We start from the raw sequence: 14,071 nt of genomic DNA on the forward strand, positions 1-14,071 counted from the left end.
TCCCAGATCAGCACCAGATAATATGGGCATTAACTTGTGAGCAAGTAATTAATGACAATCCCAAACCCCATCTGCACAGACGTGCCAGAAGAGCCACAGAACAGAGAAGACCCCAGTGAAAACATGATACAGGCTTAGAGTCTCCTGAAAAATGTTAATTTTAGCAGCTGGGAGTGAGGAAAAAAAAAAAAAAACAAAACCAAAAACGCTTTATAAATGCCAGGAGTAGAATAATGCAGCAGAAAGGAAAAATATTTTCTCTAAGTGCTGGAGTTAAATTTTCATGTTGCAGTTTGGTTCATTCTCTGCTTTTTACTTTCAGCCATTTAGTGCTCCTGAGCACTTTACTGGCAAGATTCAAATGTAAAAATAACAGCTAATGATGACTGCCTCTGGTTTCATTAACTTCTGCTTGAACTTCTCCAGGTATTTCTACAAACACTGGATCATTGTCCAGCCAGCCAGAGAATCTCCATTTTTAGCATTAACTTTGCATCCAAATTTGGCACCATCGTGAGATTTGATCTGTGAACAACTGCAACAAAGGGAACCAGCACAAATGTACCTTAAACCAGAAAATGCAGCAACTTCTGCACCACTGGACAGGATTAAAGGAGAATTCTGGATGTGCATTCTCTGGATGTCCAAAAGCCTCCTTTACATTGCTGTTAAAGGAAGCCAGGTCTCAGGGAAGGGATTTCACCATCAGGGCTGCACATTCCCACAAGGTTCCAGTTCCTGCTGCAGCCTCTGAGCAGAGCTGCCATTTCTGCCTGGGTGATGCTGCAAATAAATTCTCCTTTGGCATGGCTCAGCTGTCAGGCACCTCCAGTCTGTAATGAACCCATGAATTACATCTTGCAGCTCTGACATCTCTGGGCTTACTCATCAAAATATTGTTCTTCAATTGTAATTTATAACTTAATTTAAATGTCCCTTTCCTGTGACCTTTTTAGAGCAGAGTGCCATTGCATCTGGCAGCTCCTGCTCCAGCAAGGCTTCCTTTGGCAATTACAGCCATTATGCTCTTCCTTGAAAATCCCAGCTCAGAGAGGCTGCATTCAGGGCTCAGCATTAAATAATTGCAGTCCATTAAGAACACTGAGGTCCCAGAGCCTTTTTCTCCATGGAAAAATTGCTGCTATCTCATGAGAGTTTTACTGCACTGCTTCACAGTCACTGAGTCCTAGCCTGGTTTGGGTTGGACCTTAAAGCAGAAGGGATTGTTCAGCCAAACCCATTTTTATGGAGTTGCAGCATGTCCAGCATTGATAGGACAACACTGGAATTCCAGAGTTCTCCAGGTTCCAGGACTGGCTCTTCCATGGGATGATGACTTGTCCTGGACAAATCACATCCCAAGATGAGGGGGAAGGAAAAACACAAGGAAAAGGAAGAGCAGGATGAGGATTATGAGCAGCTCCATCTTTGGATGTGGTTAACTCCAACCTAACACCTCATTTAATACAAAATGCAATTCAGGTCACTTCTTTCAGTAGCAGAGCTGACAGATTTCAGTGGCTGTGGATATTCTGTATAGCTGTGGACATCTTGCCCTACTATGAAAACAGAATATGCTCCTTTTAATTTTTATCAGTCATTCTTAAAACCCAGCAAGACAAGAGCCCCGAGCAGCCTTTAGGGTATAATTTGGTTATCAGAGAAAACCAAAGGGGAAAAAAAAAAACCAACTTCCATCTCTCTCCCCCAGTTCTAATCTATTTTAAGCATCTGAAGAGTTGATGATGAACATTAAAAATATTTGTGATGCAGCCACTTTGCACTGGCATTGCCAGGGAGCTGCCAAAACAGCCCAAAAAGCAGCTGCAAAACAGCTGTAGGGCAATACAGGCATGGCCAGTGCTCCACACAGAGCCAGGCAACAACTTGCCAATTACCTGCAGAACTGATGACAGCACTTTGAAAATACCTTTCAAAAAACCAGGAGTATTTTGCATACTCACCAAAAACTTTTAACAGCAATCACAGCAGCTGGGTTTGGCCCTTTTTTCCCTGCCTGTAAGAGCGAGGATGAGGATGGATGGAAGTTCCAGGTGGCAGAATTGTCTCCTGCACTGAGGTGGCTCCAGCCTGGGACAAGCCTGGGCAGGGAGCCTGGCCCTGCCTCATGTGAACCAGGAGAGCAGCTGCTCATTAACATCATCCACAAGGAAAACCAGTCATAAGGAGAAATGCTAACATATATTTAAATATTTTTTTTTTATGCTTTCAACCTTGTCTGTAGTTAATGAACAAGAAAATCTGGTCTAAGGGCAAGTTAAAACAGGGAGTAATTTGTCTGGGTGACATCTTAGTTAGAACTGAATTTCCTTGCACTGAGATTAGCCTGTCATGTTTGTCACTCATAATGACACGTTCCCATGCAGCAGAGCCATGAGAAGGCACAACAACACTATTAGTAAAGAGAGATTTACACAATATTAGCATATCATTGTTGGGGCTCTCCTCCATGGAGCACTACACCAGCTGAAGTGGTGAAGAGGATAAATAGGAGTGTCTGGCTCTGATTTCCCCAGCAAAGTCATGAACCAAACCTCAGAGATTCCATGTTCCACACTGAGTTTGCACCCTGTCTGCCCCAGGGGCTGTTCCAGGCTTTGCTGTTCCACAGAACAGCAGGCAAGGCTGACCTCTGGGAATGAATTCTTCCTCTGCAGCTCTGTCAAACCTGAGCACAAAGCTGTGAATGAACTCCTGGGATCTCTGGGAACAGCACTGCAGAACCTCTGACCAGCAGGCACAGGTCACAAGGATAAAAGAGGTCATGACTTTGTGGCTTTGCACTGGTGTGGACACAGAAATAATCTTAAACCACATCTGATGCTAAATCAGAGTTTGGAGGGCAAAGAGGAAGGAAGGAAGGAAGGAGGGGAAGAACTACTCCAAAACTTCCCCCAGCTCTCCTTCCTCAGCACTGCCAGCAGCAGCAAGGTTTGTGCTCAATATTCACCTTGTTCCACCCTTCCCTGGATTGTCAGACCTGGCATCACCTTCCCCCCACAGAGCAGGATGAGCTTTCTGGGATCATTTGTTCACCATTATTATGGTGAAACACTTGCAGGAGCTGCTGTGTCCTCCTCCAGCCCTCCCAGTCTGACACCAGCACCCACCACAAGGGCAGCAAATTCCAAATGAAAACTTTTATTTCCTTCCTAAGGGTTACAAATGTGGCAGGAAACCCCAAGAGCCAAACAAAGGAACAGGAGCTGGAATTCTCCTGGAATGCTGAGTGAATAATCATTTCATTTCAGTGAGCTGAGATATAAATACATGTATGTGATGTCTGCATGTTGCATTCTACCTTCCATAATCTTCATTTCTATCTGGCATAATTAACAATAAATCATTCTGGGGGCTTACAGCACCTGTTATTACATAAATAAAACAGCAGCAAAGGAGCTTGTCAAGACTGATTTATGTGAAGTGCTAGCCTGAAGTTTATTGGATTTCCATAATAAGAAATCATACCACACCATTTTCTTTTACATTCATCTTCTGGGTTGCATATGATAATTTCTAAACAAAGACACAACTTAGTGCAGGTTAAGAGGCTCACAAATCATTTATCTGATAAACTGGATCTCTTTTAAATAGGTGGTGAAGTGAAAGATAAGAAAGGTCTCATTTTGTCAGGACAACAGGTGACCTATCTAAACTGTTTAAAGTCAAAAAAAGCAGGGTCTCAGAAATAAGTCAAAAGTTTCTTAAAATATCCCTGACAGAACTGTTATTTATAAGGAAATTCTTTTCTAGAAAAATTCAAAGTGGACAAGGAAAGCATTTTCTAAAATGGACATGCACTAGAAACACAAAGAGAAAAGAACCAGAAGAACAAAACCAAAATATTTTGGGACTAATCTAATTTCAGAAGCAAGAACTCTACAACTGCAACTGCAGATTCCTTGGGCTGCCAAGCGATTAAAGGGAGTAATTAAAGTAGATAGAGAAGCAGTGAAGTTAAATGAATTTTCTGCATTAGGCTATTATTATAGATAAGGGGAAAGAAATTCCAATTCCAAAACCTCTTTAATGATTACTGTCCTTAACAGAAGTCTGAGTCTCTGAGAAGGAAGTCAGGGAACAACTGAGCCAAGTGCAGAGTGGTGAGGCACCAGTGCAAGGGAAAGGAGCACAAGGAACATTTTCCCTGTGCAGAGTGCAGGCATTTCAACTCCAGCTAAAACCCCACACTGGCTGGGCTGAGTGGAAACCCCACGAGCCAGGTCAGGAGCAAGCGCCAGGTCCAGCTGGTGGCCCTGACCTGAGCAGCTTCCCAAAAACTGGGGTCACCTTCGAGGCACCACCCACGAGTTCCCCACTGAACTCCTGCAGCTCAGAGCTTTGAAAATCACTTGGCATTTGAGAGGAAGTTACCACCAAAAAACGTGACCCCAAAATCGGGCTTAGACAAGAAATCTCTGATGCTCTCCCTGCTCCAGGAGCCCCTCCTGGAAGGGAAGGCTCCTCCCCAGGGTCACTTACTGTGTTGAGGGCATTGAGGGTGGTGTCGTCCCGGGAGGCAGCCACACATCCATCCTCCGTGGATCCCCCATCACACATCCCTGCAAAGGCTGCCATGCTCCTGCAGTGCCAGGGAAAAAGGGTGAATTCCTCAGCTCCCACAGTGCACCACACAAATACTGTATTTACACCTTAAATCAGGAATTTTAGGGCCTTGCGACACTGTGGATCAAATAAGGCACCAGAAAACTGCAAAGCTGAGTCACCCCAGCAAACAGAATAAATCCAGCATTAAAATCCAATCTAATTTGCTTTCATCAGCTAAAAGTCTGCACTGCCAAAGGAGCAGAGCCTGATCAGGATTACAGAAGCTGAAACCTGCACACAGGAGAACAGAGTCTCAGCAGAGACAGCAAACTCTGTGCTGTCATCTTGGTTTTATTATACCAGAAAAACTGACTGAAACCACAGATTCCCCAGGCTCTGAATTCCTGTAAGCTACAAGTAATTTACTGAGACTCTGAATTACTGTGAAGCCCACCAGTGGGTTTGCTGAACCCACCAGGGAAGAACTGAAATGCAAACCGGAGCTCCCAAAGGGATTCCCTGCAGGGATCCTCTGCTGTCCCAGCTGCTCCACCCAGAGCAGCTCCTCCCTCCTCAGCCATCCCACAGCAACACTGCTGGCTTTGCACTTCAACTCCGGAGCCACAGATGATGGCAGGGGGCTGTGCTGGCCCAAACCCGAGCGTTCTGCTCTCAAACTGAACATCTCAGCTGATGCCACCGGCACCCGCAGCACCCCAGAGTAAAGGAGGGGCTGCAGCCACCACAACCCTGCCCATCCCCACCTCAGCAGGCCACGGGCACGGCAGGATGCTGGCTGAACTCACCTGGCTGCCCTGAGGTACATGAGCAGGTCACAGTCGTTGACTCCTGGCATCCACACGAGCTCCTCGTGCTGTGTCACCGTGTCCCCGTCCGGGGAAGGGAACGGCTGCAGGTCAGGGAGCTTGGCCTGGAAAACGAAGTCACACACACACATGGCACTTGTTCCTCGTGTCAGGAGGACACACAGGTTCATACAGTCTCTGGAATAGCAGGATCTGGTAGGTGGAAGATGTTCAGACAACAGTGCTGAAGGGATTTGTTCCAACTTTCAGGGCTCTGAGGACGCTGAGGCATCAAGCCCCAACCCATCCCCTTCATCCAGCATCCCTTCCTCAGAAAGGCAGTGATTTTCCTGACCATTATCCAGGGCTAACAGCACCTCAGCCCACTGCCAGTGCAGCCCTTCTGCACACAGGAGCAGCAGAGATGGAAAGGAAAGCATTTGGTACTGCACAGCCCGAGCTTTGGCAGTGCAGAGCTGATGGACAATTCCCCCCAGACACAGCAGCTGCATCTGTCCCAGGGATGCTGATCCAACTGCTGTGCCAGGCTGCAACCCTCACAGAACACACTCACGTGAAGGAAGGCAGGAAGGTACAGAGCAGATGTGTCCCTTCTGAGATCAGCAAGAAACCCTACACATCTGACACCAAGTTTAACATTAAATGCTCAGTAAATCATAGAACTCTGAAGAGAAACAAAGACATTTCCTGAAAGGGAGATAGCTCAGCGAAATGAACACTGCCTCTAAACAAGTATTACACTCTATCCAGAGACCCAATTAGCATCTTTAGTCATCTCCTGCTCTGAGATGAGATAGCTGAGAGCCTCTTCAGAAACAGCTTTTAAGCCCTATAATTACCTCCTATACTTACAACGCTAAATGTATTTGAGAGGCAACATTTATACATAACCAGTAATTACAAGTCACAGGTTCAGATGTCTTTCATGTTCTGCTCTTTAATCTGTACTTTATTTTACTTCTTGCCTGGGAAAATGGGTATGTCATTGAACTTCTCTTCTGGCAAGGGATAAGCCAGCACTGGGATTTCTGTGAGGGAGAGGCACTCCAGCACCAGGGGCTGCACAAGCCCATGTCCAGCCTCCTGTACCCTTGGAATGTGCTTCATTACTGCAGGTACTCCCAGGAGCAGCTTCCTCTTCAGCACAGCATCGTGAGGCTGGAGAAGAGCTCCAGGCTGTGACCCATCCCCACCTTGTCCCCAGCCCAGAGCACTGAGTGCCACGTCCAGGGCTGGGGACTCCAAACCTCCCTGGCTGGTATTTGTAGCAGAAATTGTCCCAGGAGAACATTCAGCAGAGACCCACTCTGCTCCCCTGGGAGGAGAATTCTCAGAATTCTGCAATCCCACAGAACATTTATCTCTGGTGTTCCTGCTGCTGTGGGGATCTGTGCACTGAGGAAAACCCAACCCAACCCAACACCCCTGACATCTGGGATGAGCACAGCTGGGGGAAAACCAAGGCACCAGAGCCACCAGGAACCCCTGTTGGGACCTCAGGCTCTGGATTCTGCTGCTTTCACCTTCTGCTCCCTGAGGGGAGTGTCAGTGATGACATTTGTCAGAAACAAGGATGAGTGAGGGAACAATGGAAGTCTAAAGTATGAAGCAAGCAAGAATTAACAGTATTCTAAATCAATGGACCTTCTTCCTCCTTTTTTTCCCCATCCATAAAGCACATGGTAATTATACCTTAGAGCACGGTGACTAATGCCTGCCAAAATATTAGATGACAATTTGAGATGAAAGTTGTTTTGAAGGTATCATTTACAGTACCCTTGTTATGACTCCTGAAAAGAACACTACAGGTTTAATTGCCAAGGACTTCTTTCCTCTGAAGGCAAAACATCCTCAAGAATGTGACATCAGGTTCCATAAATATTTACTTTCACTAGTTCTTAAACAAGGTTTTGAAGAGGGCCTGAATGAATATTCATCACTTGGATGTAAAACTCCAGCACTTGGACACTACAAAGTCAATTCCTCAGGAAAAGGAGAGGCCTCAGTTCCCAGTGACAGATCTGGCCCTATGAACCAGAGCAAGTTGTGTGTTAATACTCTTTAAGAACAGATTATTTCCAATGCTTATGAAGGATTTCTCTCAAATTAGAATTAACATACCAGGGACATCTAGAGTCTTAACCTTATTCTGCTTCCCAGTGCCATGAACACACTCAGCAGCCTCCTCAACTTCTGTTTTAACAATCCAAATGACTTAAAGCACTTCTTTAACTTCCAGCAGTTACTCACACTCCCTCAGTCTTATTCAAGAATTAACCCCATAGCACTTCTACCAGTGAAAATCATTAACATATCAACATGTGACACAGAAAAATCTCAGTAACTGAGCTAGGAATACTAAAGAACTCTCTAAAATCATCTGAAGATGATTCTAAAACCCCTCACTGTATCTGAACACATGCAATTTTAAACAACTGTCATCTGCACAGATCAAGAGGAAGAGCATCTCTGCATGCTGAACACAAAACCCCTTACCTGGTGGCTGGGTCCAACTCTGATTTCACCTTGGGTACTGTTTAGCCTCCTAAGATGCAAAGAAAAAACAGCAATGAGGAAGAATTGCAATTAATGAAATTCAGGGTCATATTCTTTTTTTGGTCATTGCATTTCCAATGCAAATGGAGCAGAAGCAGAAATAACACATTATTTAGAAAACAAGAGGGGATGTGTTCAGGTGTGTTGAGTAACCTGATCTGTGGAAGGTGACCCTTGGCAGGGACTGGGACAGTGCCACCCCCCCACGAAGCAAATCCACTCCAAATATGAGCCAAAAGCCTCCAGAAAACAGTGAGAACATATCAATATGTTTCCCTCAATGCACATTTTTGCAAGACAACCTGACACTGTTTTCTTGTTTTCAGCTTATGCAAGGAAATGACTGAACTAGGAAATCAATTTTCTATTTACAAAGTTATACATTAAATACCAGGTTACTACAAGGTGTCAGAATTCTTCCCTGTGAGGAGCAAAGGGGAAGCTGACAACAGAAAATGCTGATGCTCCTCCTTTCCTCCCAGAATTGATTTTAAGGCCATGTACATCCCTACTCATCGGTGCAGGTAAAGCTCACAAGGTTCCTGTGCAGGGTTCCTGGGCTGCTTTCAGCTCAGACAGGGAGAACCAAACATTCCCCAGCTCCCAGTTTCTTCAGCTGCACCACACTGAACGTGATAAACAGGACATTTAAGAACCAAGGCTGGAACATCCCGTAATTGCAAAGTGAAAAGCAAAGTTTGGGATGGGATCTCTGCTCCCAGCTCTTTCTGTGGGAACTCAGTGGGGCTCTCCAACCCTTCCTCATGAAGCGTGGACACAAATATTTCTGTGTGTCTTTCTCACCCAGTCACCATTTCCTGGGAATATTCACAGCTCAAGGTGCTCCCTCCCCTGCCCAAAAGGTGAGGGCTGGGCTGAGCTGCTGTGCAGGAAGCTCTGGCAGGCTGCTCAACATCCCACTTGGATTTTAACAGGGCACAAAGCCCCTGGCTCCTCAAGGACACACGATCTGCTCCAGAATTTCTGCTGTTTCCACATCCCCAGGAATGGGCTTCAAATGGAAAGAAAAATTCTTGCTATGGAAACTAAAATGCACTGCAGATTTGAAGCTAAATCATCTTGGTGAGAGCAATTACAATGAGAATGGAATGGCATCCTGTGTTTATTCGATGGGAAAGGGAAAAAAAGGAGCCAACACTGTATATGAAATGTGACACAAAAGAAACTGCTGTAACAAAGCAGTATCCATAGCAACAACAACTTAATATTTCAGTCCTCCTCAGCTGCAGTGGATTAAATATAATGACAAGATGTTCCCTTTGAAAAGTAACCTGCTGCCATGGCAACGTTGTGCTCTGCAAAGTAAACAGGGGCTGGTCAGAAAGGAGCTGGGAGCCAGCGCTGGAATATCAAAAAGGCAGAAGGCAGAGCAGGGCAAACAGCACACCCTGACCCACAGAGCCACGGGCAGAGCTCTGGGAGCAGGGAGCACCTCCAGCTCCATCCAGCCTCATCCTCTCCCTGCTGAAGCTGCAGGGGAGGGGTCCAGGGCCAAGGGCAGCAGCACCGAGACAAAACAGCTCAGAGGTGAGGATGGGCAGGACTGAGCATGGGCTGGGGCAGAGCTCTCGTTCTCCAGCTCTGGGAAGGAGGAGACAGGGAGGAAGGCTGGCACAGCAATTCCTGCACAATTCCTAACACAGAAATGAGCTTCTCCCTCTGTTCACTCACCAGTTACCCAAGGCTGGCACAGCTGGCAGCTCTGGCCATGGACACAGTGCCATGAAGGACTGGGACATGGCAATGAGAGCTGCCCCAAAACACAGTGAAACAGCCCTGGGGACAATCTGGGCTCAGCATTCTGTTACAGAATACCCAGAGCCAGGCAGGATCCAGGGCTGGGAATTCACAGCAAAACTCTCCCAAGGCTGGAGGCAATGACAAAAGGCCCCTGGGGGTTTGTGCCCAGCCCTGTCCTTCCAGCCAGCACAGGCTGGGCTGATCTGTCCTGCTGTGGTCACCCTGCCCTCGGTGCTCTCACAGCTCCTGTGCCAGCCAGCAACAGCTCCAACCCCACAGAGATAACTCAGAGCTGCCATTAAGTTTGAAAAAACATCAACAACCCAGAACAAAACCCCAGAACAAAACCAGAACCCAAACATCACACACAGGACAGCATTGTGTGCTACCCACGTAACCACCCCGGGCAGCAGCATCCCTGATTCTCTGCAGATTGAGGGGATCCCTAATTAAATTAGAGGGATGCTTCAACAGAAGGGTTTTAAACCAGCCACTCCACTCAGCCACAAGGCTCCTCTCAAACAGCGTTTCTGACTCTCTTTGGAGCAATCCAAGGAGGGTTTTCAAAGCAAACCCACGGCCTGGTGTGACATGGGCACATCAGGGACACAAACTTGATGTGCAGAAGGAATTTCAGCCATCCTCCTCTGAAGTGCCCCCAGCCTGGAATGCAGCTGCAGCAGACTCAGGGTGTGGAACTGGCACCAGAGGTGGCCCCAGGACAGGGATTCCTGTGCTCTCAGCCCTCCCCGTGTGAGGACAGGTCACTGGCCAAGGAAGTGTCCAAAAACAGCTGGAAAAGGTAATCAACTATATATATATATATATATAATATTTAATAAATATTAAAATAAGAAATACACATCTTAAAGCCAGGATATCAAGGGTTTTGGGCTGTATGTTTGTTTTTAAAAAGCAATAACAAGCTGTAGCACTGAACAATGAATCTGATGAGATCTGGGGTTATGTATAAAGCCAGGGATCAACACCAGTGGCATTAGTGAATAAAACCAAGCCCATGTTAGATACAGGTGTTACAGAATAGATTATAAACTGCAGTCATACACTTAGCACTGATTAACCAGCCATTATTCATGGCCAGACAATCACTCACATCCATTGAGAGTGTGACACAGCAAAGCAATTCCTAGATACTTGTGATTTCTGTAAAATTAATAGAATCTCCCAAGAAAAGGCTTTTTTTTAAAAAAAAATCCTTTAATTCAAATAGTCCAATACCCAAGATGAAAGACCCCTGCTCTTCAGAGGCAGCTCTAAAAACATCTGGCAAGGATCATTTTGTTCAAGCTCCAGAGGGACAAAACAGGGGAGAACAAAATTACTCCACTCGAACTTCAGCATATTAAAAATCAGTTTATCAGGGCCTGAAAGTGACTGGCAGTGCAGCCAAGAGCATCTGTTTGTGGTCACTGTTGGGAGGCAGGATACTGAGCCAAGGGGATCCTTAATTTTAACCCCAAATTATCTTATGCATGTCATGCTCAAACACTGCACCCTTCAAAACACAAAAGGGACAAACACATTCAGGCCACTCAACCTTTAACCAAAAAAAAAAAAAAAAAAAATCCCACAACTACCTCAAACTTGAGTTAAATACCTCAGAGGAACAAGTGCCCTGAATTCACCTGTGTGTCTTAAACCTTCATTCTTTAAGCAAGATTTTAAATTTCATTTTATAGAAATAGTATCCTAATGCTCAGAAAATATTTTCTTGTAACTGTCTTGTAATATTAAAAAAAAAAAAAAAAGCAGAAGCAATTTTGTCTTCTGGGTGAAAAATCCAACCTGCATTTCAGGTTAATGAGCTTATAAGGGAACCTTTTCAGTCCCTGTTCAGTCCAGAGCAGGAATGAATAAACATGTCCCAACACCTGCACCTCCAGAGCAAGCTCCAGCCTGCTCCTGGCTGCAGGGAAGGACTGGAGGCTGCTCTGCACCCTGCTGCTGCTTGCAGCAGGAAGCACTTGCACAAGCTCGACTCAGGAAAAGCTTTTTCTAGATAAAGTTGTTTTTTCATCGTGTTTATAGAGGAAGAAGAAAAAAAAAAGCCTACAGAGAGTCCTCAGCGTTGTCCCCTCCCCAGAAGGTGGGATGGAGGTGACAATAATTCAGCCAAGTTAGTGCAAAGGAAGGAAGGTTCTCTCCACACAGGAATTACCTGTGTGGGGAATATTTTGCTGGCAGGTGCATGGAGCACCTCTCCAACACCAGTTTACCTCCAGATAAGGCAGACACCAACATTCTGATCCTAAGTTAAAAAAAAAAAATTACTGGGAACCATTGCATAGTGCAAAGGTTTTTATGTGGCTACATGTGATTTTAATAGAACAAGAATGTTGTTGACACTGGTGAGTGAATGTGTAAATGAATTCAGCATGGACTGATGGTGTTTCAGTGTTTGTCCTGTACAGTTTCTAAAATGGCCAGCAGTGCCTTTGCACTCCCCAGAGCAAACATCCACTGGTAAAGCAGGCTGAGCTCCACAGCAGCAGCACTGCTCCAGCACAGCCCCAGTTCCTGGGCAGCACAGCTGAACTGGGCAGCAGCACAGCAGGGACCTTCTCCATAAAGCTGCAGCAGATCAGAGGCAGTGATCAACCTCTGGGGCTCTGAACTTGCCTCACAAAACAGATCTGCAGCTTTGCTGAACAGCAACCACAGGCAGCAGCAACAGCTCGTGTCAGAGGTCATAAGCATGAAGAATGGGAAGCAGGAAAGGAGCTGGAAGGTATCCCCAGTTCCACCACGCACCTGGAAACAAGCTCTAATTAAAACAAATTACATCCTAAAGAATTGGAAGGAAGGGGAAAGAGGTAATCTTAGTGATTTATGCCAGGAAAAAAAAGCTGAAATGAAGGCAGAACAAAGGGAAGAGCCTATTCTTCATCCAAAGGACAATATTCAAGCACTTCCCATGATGTATCTGCAATTTCTAACAGCTGTTTGGAGTGGCATTAACTCACCAGACCACCTCCCAGCAGTGCCTGAACTGGGAGAATCTGCTGGGCATCCAGCCAGGACAGAAGTGTCCCCAAGGAACAGAATAACTGCAGGAGCACAGCTGCAGGCTGCCCAGGGAGCACGGGGCACTTCAGAGCACTGCAGACCCTGCCAGCACCAGGACACCTCCCAGCCACCCCTACTGCCACCCAGGCTGGTTTTTCTGGGGTCTGGGGGTTTTGCCTGGGTGGGGGGAACAGGGAGGTTGGGTTTCAATTTATACTGTTTGGTCTTTTTAACCCAAGTGTACAGCCTTGTGCACCTACGCACAAACCTGAGGAGCTGCTTGGTCATGAACTGGCTGCCCAAGCCCTTCTCTTCTGCCTAGAAGTGAACATTTAAATCCAGTGCTAAGGACACAAGCTGCCATATCCCTGTGCTCCTGCAGAGCACTGGTGGATTCCTGCACACAAGCAAGGAGCTCCTTTATTAGGAATAAGAATGTGTCCAAAGCTCAGCCTATGGAGACTCCTCTCCAAACTATGAGGTGATCCAGCCAGGGGAACTGAGCTCTCTCATCATTAGCAGGAATTTGCTTCAGCCAATGGCAAGAGTGACCAATGATCCACATGAAATAGGTGTCCTTGGTTTCTTTTATGCTCTGCAGGTATAAAAGGAAATGGGAATTATGAGAATGACCCTTAGGGTAGGATACAGACAGGGATGTGGCACTGACACGGTCAGAATCCTGCAGGTTTATTTATCACTCATTCCTCTGACAAGAATCACAGGCTGGGCTGTGTTGGAAGGGACCTTAAAGATCATCCTGTTCCACCCCTTGCCATGGCAGGGCCACCTTCCACTGTCCCAGGCTGCTCTGAGCCCTGTCCAGCCTGGCCTTGGCCACTGCCAGGGATCCAGGGGCAGCCACAGCTGCCCTGGGCACCCTGTGCCAGGGCCTGCCCAGCCTCCCAGGGAGGGACTTCCTCTTAACTTCTCATCCAAATCTCCACTCTGCCAGTCTGAAGCTGCTCCCCCTTGTCTGTCACTCTGTGCCCATGTGAGAAGTTGCTGTCCCTCCTGTCCCCAAGCCCCAGTGCCACACTGGGGTGTCACAGGTGAGTGACAATGTGTGCAGGGCTAGGGGCCACCCTCCTGCTCCCAGTGCCAGAGGTGTCACTGTGAGCAGCACAGCCAGTCCTGTCCCCTTTCAACCCAAACACTGCCCAGCTCCAGAAAAGGCTGCCCTGAGTGAGGCATCGCCCAGCCCAGAGCCCAGGGGAGAGGTCACCTCTGCAGGACAGGGCAGAGACCCTGCTGCTGTGCACAGGGACAGAGCCCTGGGAACGAGACCACGCTGCACAACATCCCTCACATCCCTGACATGTCACAGTGAC

The 14,071-nt window shown here is 46.8% G+C and overlaps 1 protein-coding gene across 1 annotated transcript in view; it reads right to left on the bottom strand.

The window, feature by feature from the left end:
- RERE (arginine-glutamic acid dipeptide repeats) overlaps positions 1 to 14,071 on the bottom strand; it is a 115,278-nt gene that overhangs the window by 58,884 nt on the left and 42,323 nt on the right. Inside the window, exons 6-8 of the mRNA XM_062507424.1 lie at positions 7,893 to 7,941; positions 5,376 to 5,500; positions 4,504 to 4,603 (exon numbers count right to left, since the gene is read on the bottom strand). Of these exons, the coding sequence (XP_062363408.1) occupies positions 4,504 to 4,603; positions 5,376 to 5,500; positions 7,893 to 7,941 (274 nt within the window). The remainder of the gene's footprint in view (positions 1 to 4,503; positions 4,604 to 5,375; positions 5,501 to 7,892; positions 7,942 to 14,071) is intronic.

Source organism: Cinclus cinclus, chromosome 23, assembly GCF_963662255.1.
Source record: "Cinclus cinclus chromosome 23, bCinCin1.1, whole genome shotgun sequence".
In the NCBI taxonomy this organism is placed as follows: domain Eukaryota; kingdom Metazoa; phylum Chordata; class Aves; order Passeriformes; family Cinclidae; genus Cinclus; species Cinclus cinclus.